This window comes from Caenorhabditis briggsae, assembly GCF_000004555.2.
Source record: "Caenorhabditis briggsae complete genome, chrII, whole genome shotgun sequence".
In the NCBI taxonomy this organism is placed as follows: domain Eukaryota; kingdom Metazoa; phylum Nematoda; class Chromadorea; order Rhabditida; family Rhabditidae; genus Caenorhabditis; species Caenorhabditis briggsae.
Window position 1 is genome coordinate 9,183,947 of NC_013486.2, and position 15,708 is coordinate 9,199,654.

General features: G+C 37.7%; 3 protein-coding genes across 3 annotated transcripts; 2 read left to right on the plus strand and 1 right to left on the minus strand.

Annotated features, from left to right (window-relative positions):
• Nucleotides 1–198: 198 nt before the first annotated feature.
• On the plus strand, nt 199–4,194 carry CBG02687 (the record flags this gene model as incomplete). Its single annotated transcript, XM_002630907.1, has 11 exons — nt 199–384; nt 431–574; nt 621–1,418; nt 1,464–1,631; nt 1,676–2,100; nt 2,172–2,486; nt 2,685–2,954; nt 3,002–3,194; nt 3,397–3,701; nt 3,745–3,844; nt 3,898–4,194. 11 exons carry the CDS (start codon nt 199–201, stop codon nt 4,192–4,194), a joined length of 3,201 nt encoding a protein of 1,066 aa, XP_002630953.1.
• Nucleotides 4,195–4,294: 100 nt separating this feature from the next.
• On the minus strand, nt 4,295–11,652 carry Cbr-abcx-1 (the record flags this gene model as incomplete). Its single annotated transcript, XM_002630906.1, is given in 22 exon segments — nt 4,295–4,384; nt 4,387–4,848; nt 4,850–4,854; nt 5,061–5,210; nt 5,261–5,778; nt 5,825–6,074; nt 6,123–6,753; nt 6,801–7,200; nt 7,244–7,352; nt 7,406–7,627; nt 7,678–7,822; nt 7,868–7,982; nt 8,117–8,153; nt 8,796–8,915; nt 8,966–9,106; nt 9,153–9,550; nt 9,593–9,773; nt 9,818–9,934; nt 9,978–10,290; nt 10,299–10,414; nt 11,127–11,551; nt 11,597–11,652. Coding segments are annotated over 22 exon segments (5,001 nt in total).
• Nucleotides 11,653–12,271: 619 nt separating this feature from the next.
• Cbr-abch-1 lies at nt 12,272–15,622 on the plus strand (the record flags this gene model as incomplete). The annotated part of the gene is made up of 12 exons (XM_002630905.2): nt 12,272–12,339; nt 12,399–12,592; nt 12,640–12,779; nt 12,842–12,959; nt 13,462–13,734; nt 13,780–13,865; nt 13,914–14,119; nt 14,163–14,251; nt 14,301–14,433; nt 14,481–14,654; nt 14,870–15,004; nt 15,451–15,622. 12 exons carry the CDS (start codon nt 12,272–12,274, stop codon nt 15,620–15,622), a joined length of 1,788 nt encoding a protein of 595 aa, XP_002630951.2.
• Nucleotides 15,623–15,708: the final 86 nt, after the last annotated feature.

Genomic DNA, 15,708 nt, shown 5'->3' on the forward strand with positions numbered 1-15,708 from the left:
ACCTCCACACATTGTTGCACTTTCGATGACAGATGGATCAATGGCTTTTGTGCAGCAAGACGCTTTCAAACAACATGATATGCAAACACTTGATTTTTCGAATAACCAAATTCAAACAGTCAACGTAAATGCTTTTCGAGGTCTAGAGGTGAGAATGGTTTTCATTTAGCTTGAAACTTCTAAATTATTTGCATTCAGATGAAACTCACACAACTCGATCTCTCGCACAATAACCTTTCTGTGATTCCGACATGGGCACTGACCTATCTTCATAATCTTCAAATTTTGCACCTCGAAAACAACAGAATCGATGTTCTTCGGTCGAATACGTTCGATGAAACCCAGCTGAACAACTTGCAGTTCCTATATTTGGACAATAATCAGGCAAGCTGATTCAGAAGTTCCAATAGATAATAATCACTTATTTCAGCTTCGAATAATACCCAATCTTGCATTCAATCATCTTCGTCTTGTAGTCTTGATGCTGGCTAACAATAGGATAACAGAAATTCAGAAGATGTCCCTACCCCACACACTGAACTTTTTGGTTCTCCGCAACAATCTATTGACTCAGGCATGCACTTTTAATACTTTTTCTGAGGCATTCGTTCGATTTTCAGATCCCATACGTTGCTCTGAATGACTTGAAAATGTTGCAATCAATTGATTTAGAAGGTAACAACATAACTCATCTATTGGATACAAACGAAGTAACTTTCGAGTCTGAAATGAAAGTGATTTTGAGAAACAACAAAATTCGCCGACTCGATAAGAACTCGTTTCGAAGTTTTCGAAAAATTCGAGAGCTTGATATCAGCTACAACCAAATTCAAACTATTGAGGATTCCTCCTTCGAAACTGTTGGGCATATGCAATCTTTAGACTTGAGCTACAACAAAATTGCTTATCTGCCACGTGGAATGCTCAAAAACTTTGCAAAGACATTGAAAACATTGAAGTTGGCAGAGAACATGGTGCACGCGACTCCAGAAGCACTCCGCGATTTGAGAAATTTGACTCATTTGAATTTGAATGGAAATAAACTGAACCGGATCGATGGTGATGTTTTGAGAGGTTGCAAGGATACACTAGTGGAGCTATTTATTGCTAACAACTATTTGGAAAACATCCCTCATGGAGTTCTCAGTGGAATGAAGCAACTCGAGCATTTGGATATCTCGAAGAACAAGATAATGACATTGAAGAAGCCGTCGTCATTGCTTTCGATTACAACAGATGAAAACTCGAGTGTACGTCGTTTGAATTTGGCTGGAAACAGAATCAACAACATGAGCGATGTTCACATTTTTGAGCATATGCCTTTTCTGACCTACGTTGATGTTTCTTTCAATCGAATTCGATTCATTTCACCAAGAGTTTTTGAAAAACTCAAGAGTCTGGAGAGCCTCTTCTTGCAAGTAAGTGTCATAATATATCGAGTAATCCATTCAATCATTATTCAGAACAATCAAATGACCCATTTCCCATCATTATTTCGATTGGAAAAACTTCGTCATCTGATGTTGGACAATAATCAGATTCAGAAAATTGACAACTTCTCATTGGCAGATCTTCCCAAACTGCAGCATCTTTCACTAGCTGGAAACCAGATCGATCTGATCACTGAAAACGTGAAAACCAACATTTGAGAAGTTTCGATAATTATGATTTTTAGATGTTCGGATCCAGCAGCTCTTCAGAATTGAAATCCTTGAATCTGGCCCATAACAAAATCTATACAATCTCGAGTCGTTCTTTTTCCGATTTGGATAACTTGCAACAACTTCGGCTTAGTCATAATAACATTCGAACTATACCGTCCATGACTTTTGCCAATTTGAAAAATCTACGCTATCTAGATCTATCTCATAATAGAATCATCAAAATTCTACCGAGTGCTCTATACCAACTGCCAGCCCTCGATGTACTTCATTTGGATCAGAACAACTTGAATGAAATCGATCGAGACGCGTTCCGTTCTTTCGGCGATCTTCAAACATTCAAACTGTCTCACAACGCATTCAGAAGATTCAGTTGCGAGTTTTTGGGCAGCATTACACAGATACATCAGCTGGACTTGAGTTCGAATCAGATCAATGAGTGAGTCTTCGATATCTATGCACTGCATAGTATGCAGAAATAGTATGCAGAAATGTGTAACTTCTATTCAGAATCGACGTGTCATGTATCGCTCGAGGTCTGAGGAAACTGTCTCTGGCATCAAATAGTGTTGAAAAAATACATAGGAAGCTGCTACAAGATGCTACTGAACTGGTCTCAATCGATATTTCTCATAATGGAATTATCGATGTGGATAGTGATGCGTTTGCCGAGTGTCGAAAATTAGCAGATGTGAAGCTTTCGCACAATTACATCAGGAATTTGTGGAAGGGCACTTTTCAATATCAGGTTGGACTATCTTTTTTATCAGTGCTAAAAGAGTTCAGTTTTCAGGAGAAACTCCATTCTCTGGACATTTCTTTCAACGATATTCTCTTTCTGCATCAAGGCACATTTGGCAAGAACAACATTCTACAGCTACATTTGAATAACAATAAACTGTCGAGAATTCCACTAGAAGCACTTTCATCTACAATGACATCGTTGCACTTACTGAATCTCTCTTTCAACAACATAAAGTAAGCGAAACTCATTCGTTCAGATTGATAGTATTAATGATTCAGAATCGTTGATTCGTCCCAACTAACATCATTCGGAAATTTATCAGTTCTATCATTCGCCAATAATAAAGTGGACTCAATCGAAGACGGAGCTTTTGAGAATCTGTTGAGTTTGAAGATCCTAGATCTCTCTAATAATCCAGTGACTTCATGGAGCCCCACAGCTTTCCGTGATTTAAGCCACTCCATAAGCTCCATCAACATGGCTAACACCGGTCTATTTTCAATGCCTAAATTCAGTCATCGGTCCATTCAATCGCTGAATATCAGCTGGTGAGAAAAGCTTTTTTAACAGATGAGATGATTTTTTTTTCATTCAGCAACAAAATCTACGAGCTATCGGAACGAGATTTGGCACCACTGACCAAACTTGTGGCTCTCGATATCTCTCACAATAATTTGAAACAAGTCAGTCCTCTAGCATTCGAACCTCTGATTCATCTAAAACAACTAAACATCTCTGCCAACCCGATCACTCATCTTACGAATGATCACATACAACAGCTATATCAAGTAAGTTGAAACTACTTCGGAATCCGAAATTCCATATACTTTCAGTTAGAGACACTTCACATATCGAATATGCCATTCCTGATCCGTCTTCCCGATTCACATGCATTCAGTCAGATGAATAACTTGAAGAACTTCTATGTAAGATTTCCCCCCCCCCCCCCCCCACCTCCCGAACTATATTTCTAAAATGCTGCAATTTCAGCTATACAACATTCCTGACATGGCTCGTCCTTATCAAATCAGCTCAATACTTTCAAATCTACCACCGTTACATACGATTTATGTGGATATCAAGGAACCAGTTCTTGATAGACAGTTCTACACAGCTGATACAAGATTACTACGACATTTAGTAGTGTTCGGAAAGAACATGACGCAGCTTGATGTTGGCGCTTTTGCAACAGTTCGAGGATTCAAGGTTCGAATAGAAGTTCATAACTCGTCTATTCAAGAGTTTCCAACGAGAATATTCGAAACGCTGACAGGAATCTCAATTTTGTCGTTGAGGTATTTTTGTAAAGATCGAACATTTTTAATAATCCTCTTTCAGTCTAACAGACAACAAATTGACAACGTTCAACCCATTCCAAACAGCAACAGCTCCAGTTGTGAATCAACATGGGACAATTCTACATTCCCTTGAGCTACAGGTAGCAATTTCCTATTTTTGAAATACCCACACATTCGGAATTACTTTTTTCAGAACAATCCAATCAACTGTGACTGCCAGTTTAAATGGGTGGATGAATTCATTCGTGTGACAAGTTTGCTATCGGACCATCACAAATCTCAAGACTTTGATAAAGTTGAGTGTGCTGATTCACAATCGTCAAACTTGGAAAGTTTCGCATCAGCGGCGAACGAACTATTCTCGTATCGAAAGAAAACGACTCTTCTTTCAAAATCAGATGATTTCGATGTCGAGTGTGCAGTCAAGTTCAGTCGACATAACTCCTTATTTTTGTCGATTATAGTTTCAATTTTCTTGCTAATTCTGTGAGAACTCTTTCCCATTCCTTCTCTATCACGGGTTTCTAACAAATTTCGAATTTCCTGATTTTGTCTACGGTTAATGAATCTTTCCCATTTTCCTGGTAAACTTACTTCTGGAATACTTTGATGTGAACATTTGTGAGGAACAATAATTTGGAGCATTTCTTCTCGATATCCTCAAACGTTTCTCCTTGGCCTGAAACAGACAATTCAATTTTCCACATCCAAACAGCGATTTCTCACCAAAAACTTTGTAGACTTGCTTGAAAAATAGCTGAAGGAAGAACGTCAGCTCGTCGCTACGGCATCCACCAATGATGTAAATGATTCCATTTCGTCGTGAAATCATGCCTTTCTGCTTGTTGTTGATGAGCAACTTTCCACTAAGCAAACGCAAAAGTATCGGCACAACGACTGATCGATGCTCGTCGGCTACCTGAACGTCACCTTCGTCATTGGACAGTTTAAACGACGGAAGGGTTTGTCTGAGTGTTTTCTCGTCAATCAAAGCTGCCAAATTCTCGCGATATTTGGCAAGAATCGTGTTTCTGTACGAGAAGATACAAGAGAGCGCAGCTTTTTGAATACTCTCATAACGTGATCCAAGAAGTTGTTCATACATTTGCAGAATTTGCGGCTCCATATAAACAGACTTTGCAGCATGGAACTTGGCGTAAACGCTCAGAAGAGCCGTCAACGTTTTCAGAACAACCGTTGTTTCTTGCTTTTGGTTCGAAAGGGCTTCTTCTGATTCTTCTGGTTGTTCGTCGTCATCTTCCTTTTCACCTTCCTCGCCTTTCGGAATAAAAAAAGTTGGAACCACAGAAGCCGTCAAACGCATATATTCTTCGTAGATATTAAGTAGAAGAGGACTGATAACTCGTGTTCTTCTTTCAACAACATCTGGAATGGTTTCCATGAAATTGAACAGTTGCATTCTGGCATTCACAAAATCGGAACGATTCGTTTGATCGATGCCGACAAGCCTGCCTTTCTCCGTTTCCCGCTCTCCATTGTTGATGTCTAAATTATATGGGTTTTCTAATGATTTCTTCAACTCTACAAACACTTACTATCATTAACATTATTGATCCATAAATTCAGGACATTCCAGAAAGTGTCAATATTCATTTCATTCGCGAAAGTTGCCAACACTTCGTAAACTCCTTTCCAGAGTGGGGAGAACCCGACGAAGAACTGGGAAACCAAATCAGCAACAATCATCATTTCAACTTTTTCGCTGGAGCCAATCGGAATAAACTCTTTATGATCCCCATGACGAAGTTTTCGGAGATGCAATAAACGTTCTCGGAAGTTGGTTAGCTCGCTGTCCTCTGCTTCATACAGAACTTCGAATACTGATTTCGTTTGTTGACGAACGTTTTCTTCTTCATCGACAATTTTAGGTAGCGGTAGCTCAAAACTGCTCAAAATCTTGAAGACCTTCTGCCGAACTAGACCATTAGAACTGAAAATGGCAGGGAAAAGCAAATCAACCACTTTGTTCATGTGTTCCACTTCTCGAGAGACTCCGTACACAGAAACAAACATTTCGAAAGCAAGAAGCGAAGATTCAGAGCACTTTTGACGCCTAGAATAATAATTAGGTTGGAAATATATAACAAAAAACAACATACTCCAGGAATTTCTCAACATCTTCCTTTGGTACTTTCTTTAACAAGTTCTTATTGGTTAAATAAAGACCAGCCGTGCATGCGTTAACGAGTTGACCATTCAGAATGCTTGTATTTGAAGACTGGATTGCTTCCAGAAGAGTGTCGAGGATATCTTCCGATCCCTTTACAGAATCAGCTTGCGAATAAAGCCAGGGCCACGCCACAACCATGTCGATGATGTATTCAAAGCTGAGCGTTCTGCGAATTTCAACTGTAAAAAAATCGTGTTAATTTTAGAACCGCAATGGGATTATAGTACATTTGAAATTGTTTACAAGCCAATCTCTGAAAGGGTAATGGTTGGAAAGATCGAAGAAGTTGGATCGAGATTCTCTGTCCACAGTTTCTCTAATCGGGCGTCTGGTCGAGCACAGAATTGAGTAGAAACTGACGATTTGTTTCATTAAACTGCTATTATCCGGATTCTTGATAATCTCTGTTGCAATTTTTCCCAGCGCAGGCATCATGTACAAATCAAAGGATTCCAGGTTAATGGTCTTCAACAAAAGTTCAATGATGGTTTGGTAGTTTTTCGTTTTTTCCACAATCTTCAGTGCAATATCTCTTGAAAACAGTCGATTTTTGTCATCGTTGAAAATGGTCAGCAGTGTCTCGCTGATAAAATCTACTGAATAATGTTCCAATTCAAAATCCGCAACTTTCACTGCGTTCTCAAGACTTTTCTTCAGCTCGGTCACACAAACGAATTCCACCTTTTCCGCCTTTTTCAGCTCATTCTTTCCCTTATTTTTCTTATTATCTTTCTCTTTCTTCTTCTTCTTCTTGGTCACTTCATTCATCAATTCTTCGTTTTTCAGAACAATGCAAGGATGGAGCAAACGCATCAAACTGATCACCTCTTTCATTGTTTTCGATTCTCCAAGCATAGTCTGAAATTCAATTCGAATCGTTGAGCATCTCATGTTTCAACTCTCACCGTCAAAACATTCTGATAAAAGAATCGTTTGTCGTTGGTAGAGTTTCTAGCGTATTCAATTGTGTACCCAACCATCTGCATGAGAATTTTGACACAAAAATCATGAAACTCTTCAGATTTCTCAACATCTTCAGACTCGGCATGAACGAGAGCGTGAACGATATCTCTGAATAGCTGCTCAGAATTGCTATGAAAATTTCCAGCGATTCCAACAAAAGTGTTGTAGAAGAGAAGAGCACAACCGTCAGAAAGATAGTTATGGGGTGTTTTGAACGATTGTTTCGTTACGAATCCGGAAATTGATCGCAAATCAGTCGACTTGCGAAGAAGATACGCAAACGCTTCAGCAGCGAATCGGCGGGCAAAGTCTCTGCTACTAGCGAATAGCGGTAGAAAATTTCTGAAGGAATATTAATTTGACCTGATTTCTGTGCAACACTTACGTGAACGATTTTTTCAGTTGTTTTGCAAGAAAATTGGCTTGAACCTTAACAAGAATCGAAAAACAGAGATAGGCAGCTTCCATGTTCTCGGCCACTCTTTCACCAAGATCTGAAAGTGAATATTCGAATATTTGAAGTCCTGATTTTCTCTAATTTTCATACCTAAAAGATTGACCAGAATTTCTATCGATTTCCAACAGTGTCCATTGAAATTCTCTCGAAGATCTCGTGCAAGAGCTGAAAGAATTCCACACAATGCAGGAATCGAGCGTGATTCTGGTTTTGCTAGGTGCTCGCAGAGAACATTGAAGATCTCATCCGATCTGTGCAATAATTGAGCATATGTCTTGATATCTTTCACTTGAATGGCCATGATAAATTCTTCTGAAAACATATTTTGATAGAACAAGGCCTAATGAATGATAGTATCTTACGAAGATCTGGACCCTGGTCCTCTCCTCTCCAATTTTCAACAGCATCTTCGAAATACGTTTCGTAGGAAGTGTCTGCAGTTAACTTTCGCGAAAATCGACCATTATCACCACCCATTTGTGCAATCCGCTCATTGAAAGTGAGATACTGAAAATGAGCATAAAACTTAGGTTTAAAGAGAGACAGACATACCTTTTTGACTTTTTTAAATTGCTTTTTAGCTGCATAATATCTAGCAAACAATTCATCCTCGTTCAACTCCTCCATTTTTGCTAAAAAATATATACATCGAATTTGGAAAAGTATTCTAGGTTGTTAATGAGACAAAGTACACAAAATATATAAATTTTCTTTTTTTTTTTAATTTCACAATTTTTGACATCGTCAAAACATAATTTTGCCAAATATTTTAGCTTAAACTATCAAAAATAAACATGAAACCTAATTTTTTCTGAAAAAAAATGTATTCGCAAAATTTCTGCAAGCGCGCTCCAGTGCGAATTTATGATGCGCGCGCTGTTCAAATAATGTTTTTTTCCGGAAACTGCACCATATGGTATCATCACCCAAAAACTTTTAATGTGAAAGTTTCTATGGTTAAAAATATTTAAAATCTTTTTCAAAGTTTTGCAGTTTTCCTCATCCAAATTTCGTTCAAAGAATTCAGATATGATCCAGATGTTATCCTCTGAAAAACCAATAATCTCAAGGTTAAGTAATTCTTTATTGTCTTGATTGTCGTTTGATTAAACGGTTCCTATTGAAGTACAACATAAAAAATGCAAAGATCAATAACAAAGAACAAGAAAATGAGCATCCAATCTGAATATTTGAAAACAAAAATTCGTTTGTAGATCCGTTTGAATTGAGAACAGAAAGACTGTAATAAGAAAGCAGGTCGTGAGAAGACACTTTCTGGCATGGCCCTTTTGTAACTTGAGTCATCTAAATTTTTAGAATATATATGAAATAGAAAAATAGAACCACTAACATTTAGAAATGTCCTTCTGCACGAATACAGCTGAATGGGCGAAGATAGATTAAAAGTTGGTTGAGGAAAAATCGGGGCTTTTTCTGAATTTTTTTAAAAATTGATTTCGAAAAAATAAGTTGAAACCACCTTCGTAAAGAAATTTGAAAAGGAAGAAGGATGGAGAGAAAACTGGACTGAACGTTTTGAGCATTGAAGAAATTGGCACCGGGAAACCTGTGGAGATGAAGAAGAGAAACCACGAAACTACTGAAATACGAAAATTTGAAAAAAAAAACGATTTGACGATTTTCTCTTACCAGAAAAGAAAAAGGATAAAGGTTCGCTGTGTAAACTGCACAGTGAATTAGCAAGCAGTTGTGTTACAGTGATATTGAGAAACATCGTAGAAGATAAGGAAACAAACGAAGTTGCATAGCTTGATGATTTCCGTTGGTAATCTAGAAAATGATGAGATATTTGAGTAAAATTAATTAAACATTGAACCTGTGAAGATGGAAACTGGAATAGCAAAAACTGCGGAAGTTAACATTGTAAATGGTAGCTCAACAATTACTGACAAAACTACAAGTAACAGAGACGAGCAGTTGTTTCGAAATGAATATAACTTCAGAAATTCTTTCAGACGATGTCGACCTAGAAAATAAAAATTGAGATATATTTTAATAGATTTCCACTCACTTTTCTTCAATATCAACAATCCCAACAGCATAGGAAAATATAGAATAACTAGATCCATAAAAGAATTTCGATCCAGAAATGCATCAGGGAGAGTTAATGTGAGATCTGATAAATAGAGAGAAAGAATAGTGGATAAAGAAAAGACGAAAAGAACAAATCCCATCCGAGACACTCGATTGTTACTGAAGTTGAACCAGAAGAGACTGAAATTTTAAACTCGACAAATCTTCTTTGATACATTTTACCTCAACACAGTAAATGCTCTCCTTAGAACTCCAGCTGATGGTAGATCAAGAAGAAACTTGCCACTAGCAGTTCTTCTTACCGGAGGAGCAGTCTGGTTCCATTTATTCACAAGTCTCGCTATCCTCACTGATGATTCACGAGAAGCATCTGATGTCAAGTTGTCATGAGTTACTAGGTCAACTGGAAGTTTTCTTTTGAAAACAGTAAAGTGGAAAATAACATACCGTAATAGTCACAAATATTCTTATATGGCGGACAAGGGCAGCCAACAGATTCAAAGTATTGTTGCATAGATTTTGGAGCTCCAAAGTAGACGACTCTACCAGAAGCAAGTATCATTGCTGAAATGATTTGATAAGAAGAGAATCAACTGAAAAATAAAACTTTTAGAGAACATCTTCAGAATTTGTGGACTTGTTGGGGACACTGCCATTATAACAATCCGATTAGTTTTTACTGCCCATTCTCTGAGATACTCAATCAAAAAGCATTGATCATGAACATCAATATCCTTGAAAACGTCGGAAATCACCAGAATCGTAGGATCTCTTATTAACTGAGCAGCCACTTTGACTCTTTCCCATTGAGATCGATTCAGACGACTGCAGATTATATCACATACTGGCATCAGGCCAAGATCAGTCATCAGTTTGTTTATCTGAAGTTTATTAATTTCTGGTTTCTCCAGTGCATAGGAACAACAAATACCAGATGACCAACTCCTCCATATCTTTCTATCATTGGTGGATTGAATTTTCCATGAACATGAAGATACTGACGGACAGTGAGAGTAGAAATAGGTGGCTCCATGGACACGAATGCTGAAAAAATATGTTTTTAAAAAATTTCTGAACAGTGTGCGTTTTTCGAAAAACATGTTTCGAAAACGGCTAATTTCGAAAACTCGTTTTGGGTCATTTTAACATGCTGGACTAACTTTCGCAGGTTGAGTTTTCTAGGCCACTATGGCAAATCACCTAGAAATAACCTGCTTTTTACCTGGTGGGGTTTCTATGCCGGTTTTAACATGATGGCCTAACTTTCGCAAGTCGAGTTTTCTGGGCCACTATGAAAATGACTCAGAAAACACACCAGGTGAATATCAGATCATTACAAAGTCATCTACCATAGTGGTCTAGAAAACTCATTTTACGAAAGTTAGGCCACCATGTTAAAATGGCCTAGAAACACCGCCAGGTAAATATCAGGTCAGCTCATGAGCCCCAAAAATTACTGACTTAGAAAACTAAAACCTTTAAAAGTTAAGCCACCATGTTAAAGTGGCCCAGAAAACACAGCAGGTGCATGTTAGATCATTTCTGGACCATCAACTTCGATGGCCTAGAAAAATCATGTTAGAAAGTCAATTTTGAGTTCAATCATCTCAATTCTTACAAAAGATATACAAACTATGTCAGATAAACAACTTTTTTGTTTACAACTTTTTATATGTTTTTGACAACAATCGGGATAAGTTGGCTCAAATTTAAAAGTTAGAGAGCCCTTCTAATACATGTTTTATTATAAACTCACCAAGAGTCTTTTCCAATCGATCCCTTGACATTCTGTGCCCATTGATTAGAATATCTCCAGACAGTTTTCCTCTCAAATCGCGAATTCCACAGATGACTCGAAGTAAACTCAACATTTCAGATTCTTTTGTGTACAGAAGTGCCATTACATCAGCACTTGTCAACTCCAGCGATACATTATGAAATTCCTGCTTCAAGACAGGTAAACGAAGAAGAGCTTTGTCAGAAGACGATCTGAGATCTTTGGAAAATGAAAGTTTGTTAAGGAGAAGATTTGGGTAAGGACGCATAGATATCGAATTGATTTCATCGTACTCAAGATATCGAATCACTCTTTTTTTCTCTTCTTTTGTGTTATGATTAAGCATATCAGCAAAGAAATGGTCAGCGTGACGACTTCTGATTGTAGAAAAATATATTGAATCTCTGAAACATTCAAATAATAAAGTTCCAATTTTAAAAAACACTTACCTTCCACTACTTCCATCTTCTTCTAGAGTTTCGATGCGAACATCTTCAGAAGACATTTTATCTTCTGAAGAGTAACCCCCAAAAGGGAATTTCTGAAAAGAAACAAAGTCAAGTGTGGTGTGAAACCGGTCAAGATGTTTCACAGTTGGATACTTGTCAGTCTGAAGAACTTGAGACACATCGGGAATCGGAGAGGCATGCAATTTTTCGGGATTGGGTTCATGCAGGGAAAAATTGAATAGGCGATTAGCCTCAATTCGAGAAACGAATAGTAAGAAAGAATGGGGTTTTCTGGAAAGATCAAAAGAAACGAGGTTGGCAAATTTAAAAAGAATCAGAAGCTATGTGACACCTAATGGAAACCAGTAACTTCACTTAAAAGTTGAATGCTTATTCTTCCTTTGCAGGTGGCTGTGTACAAAAGGATTCACGGTCTCGTGCCGACAAAAATAATTGCCTTCTTCTTCTCCGTCATCGGTGCGATGGTATTCGTCATGGAAAGAGGTATGCGTGAAGATTAAAGAAGAAGAGACGCAGCTTATTCAGGATAATTGAGGACAACGGAGGAGGAGTAGGATTCCGGCGCGAGAAAAAGAAGAAAAAGGAGAAGTTCGATGAAGTAACGACGAGGGAAAAGTTCGGTTCGCTCACCGAACTTCAAATCGATCAGACAAAATGACTGAAAAACATGTTCTCGAGTGTAAGAATATTTCTTTTATGACTGCGATTTCCAATGGGTCTTGGTAAGTCTAGTTTCCTTTTTCTACAGTAATCCATTTTATTCTTTGTATTTAAATTCTAGGTTCACAAAGATTTACAAGCCTCCATCCGTGTTTCAAATATTGAAGAATGTAAGTTTCACTGCTGTATCCGGAGAAGTTCATGCCATTGTTGGAGTTGCGGATTCCGGGAAAACCACACTTTTGGAGGCATTGACCAGTGGAGCTGGAGGAGATATAGGAGGGATTGCTATGTTGGATAAGTTTATGCTGACTCGTAGGTCTCCTTTTTGTGTAGCAAATAAAACATAATTGAAAACTTAGGACGTCGTTTCAACAAGTTCTGCTCTCATATCAACTACCGTAACCAGTATCCATCGTCTCTATCCGTTCGATCTTTGCTCTACTATCACGCCCGTCTCTGTCTCTCCTCAACACATACAACTCTCGAAATCGATCATCGAGTCAGTGACCTCTATCCTAAATGTTTATTCAAATCCTACATGATGATTATTCTATTTTCCAGATCAGTGAACTGTCTGCAATGTTTGATGTTCTGGGTTACGCTCATGACAAACTTGAGGAATTGTCGATAAGTGCCCGGAGAAGGATCTTGACTGTTTTAGAACTTTTGAAGGATCCTAGTGAGTGATTGCCTCATAATTACAATACCGTACCGACAGTACGGATTGATATACGAAAACATATTTTCAGTGAATTTTTGCTTGTTTGAACCATTTTCACGAGTCTGGCTTGACTGTCAGGTATTAATTTGAAAACGTTGGAAGGGGTAAAATACATAGAGCTAGATTGAAAACTCTGGATTCATAGAATTTTCTGAAAATTCATAGTTTTTCAGTTATTTATCGATTTCTGAAGGACACTTGCTTTTTTAACCGTTTTTAGAGCAAAACAAGAAAAAAGCAGGCATCTTTCAGAAATCGGAAAACACATGAAAAACTAAAAATTTTCGAAAAATTCTGTGAATGCAAAGTTTTCAATCTAAATCTGTATTACCCCTCCAAAGTTTTCAAAGTGATCGGACACTTGACAGCCGAGCTCCAGACTCCTGGAAGTGGCCAAAATGGCCGAAAATCAACTATAAATAGGTTTTTTGTATATCTTATTGACAATGCAATTTTTCAGTTCTGACTATAATTGATGATCCGACTGCTGATCTGTCGCCTTTGTCAGCATATCAGCTAATCTATGCCCTTCATTTCTACGCTGCCAAATTCAACCGTATAATTATTATCACTCTCCGAAACGTTCGTTCCGATCTCTCCCATCTTCTTGGTTCAGCCACTTTTCTCTTCTATGGAGAAGTGGCTTACTGTGGACCGATGCGTCTTCTACCAAATCATTTCAAAAAAGCAGGATATGAATGCCCGACAAATGAGAATCCAGCTGCATACTACTGTAAACTTGTTGATTTTTAGATTGCCACAAAATGATTTTTTACAGTAGCCTTACTAACAATTGACAAGGAAAGCATGGAAAAAGTCATGGAAACTCAAGAGAAGGCTACCAAACTTGTCGCATTTCGATCTGTAAAATTTCAGTATTCTTATTGCGTTTATCAATTTCGCAATCTTTAGGAAAACGAAATTCCATCTGAGGCATCTGGATTGACGGCAACAGGAACTGGAGTTCTTCTGGATTCCAGCAGGAAGAGTCCATCAACAACTACCGTATGCTCAATCTTATTTCGTCGAATGCTTTCAATTATTGCTTCCACTCCTTCTACAAGTTTAGCTGGTCTGATAGCACTTCCCGTTGTGGCTGCGATTTCGTCATTCATGAGGTTCGATAATCAAAATTCTATTCTGAAATTGCTATTTTTTCAGACCTACAAATCTACCTTCTTCTTTATTTTTCTGGAAAAGTCTCACATTTCTGTTTCTCCTTATTCAAATTTTAGTAATCTTTCCGAATTGTGAGAACCCTTATTTTTATCTAAAAGCTGTAACCGAGCACTTTTTCAGACACAAAAACTCGTCTTCTGAGTTTCCGAGAATCCAATTCCTACTGTCAAACCACAAGTCTGGCCATCTTTTCCTTACTCTTTCTTCTATTTTCTTCTTTACAATCCACACTTTTTGTTGGAATTGTATCTTGGTAAGGGGCATCTCAAGTATTTTTCTAAAAAAACCAAACAGTTCCAGGTCTTACAATCTCAATGGAACTTTTCAAATCAGTCTTACCATATTACTGGTGTCATTGTTCTCGTTTTCGATATTTTCAATTTGTGCCAGATATTTGAAAGATTGCTCTAACATCATTTTCCTGCAATCAATTATTCTATTAGCATTTTTTGTAACTGGAAATGGAGTCACCAGGTATACACTCTAATAGAAGGTCACCTGCACTTTGAGCTCAATTATCTCGGTTCCTGTGAAAAATATCAAAAAGTTGTCAACTGATAGATTTTTTATTATGTCAAAAATATTTTATCATTTGACACATTGATGATATTATGCATAGAAGTTGAGATAATTGAACTCAAATTTGACAGTGTGGAATCCCTACAGGTTTTACGAAACTCTTATTTCAGAACGTCAACATCATCTTCGATTCTTTATTACGGAGGAGTTGCAAACCCGTTCAGTTATTCCAATTTTATTCTGTCGAAAATTTTATCAAACTCAACTGAAAATGAAGAATGCACATACCCAAGTTACATTTGCAAGTGAGTACTTCTTGCATTTTTATCATACTTGTAATCCGGGCCTTTGCCGGGCCTTCGCGGGCCCTGCCATAATTTCTCTCAGAATCTATATTTTCGAACCAACTAAATCAGATATGATAGAGTACTACAAAACGGTATTATTTGGAATACTGTATTTTATCTATGAACAAAGTTACAGATCATAAAGTGGCTTTTCTCGCAGGGCCCGGCAGGCCCGGGGCGGGCCTGCTTTTTTTGCTCCTTTTGCTCTGTAACTCTGTTCATAGACAAGACACAGTATTCCAAATAATACCGCTTTGTAGTACTCGTGGAGCTCTATCATACCTGATTGAGTTGGTTCGAAAACATTGATTCTAAAAGAAGTTATGGCAGGGCCCGCGAAGGCTCGGCAAAGGCCCGGATTACAAGTATGATTTTTATAACTTCTAATTCTTGGAAAATTCCAGATTATCGATGAATCTCCATTCTGATCTATATCCACCGTGGTACACTCCAAACGACACTCTCACGAATTTTTTAATTCTTTCCTGCCTGAGCACAACATTTCTTGTTGTTTCTTTGCTAATTCATTTCACTGAACCATCAGTACAACTTCAAAAACATATGAAAGCTTTTTAATGTCTTTTTTCGCAAGAATAAATTTTGTTTTTTTTTCTAAATATAAAGTTTGCTCCTGCTCCTCTCCCATAAAAACGAAACGACTC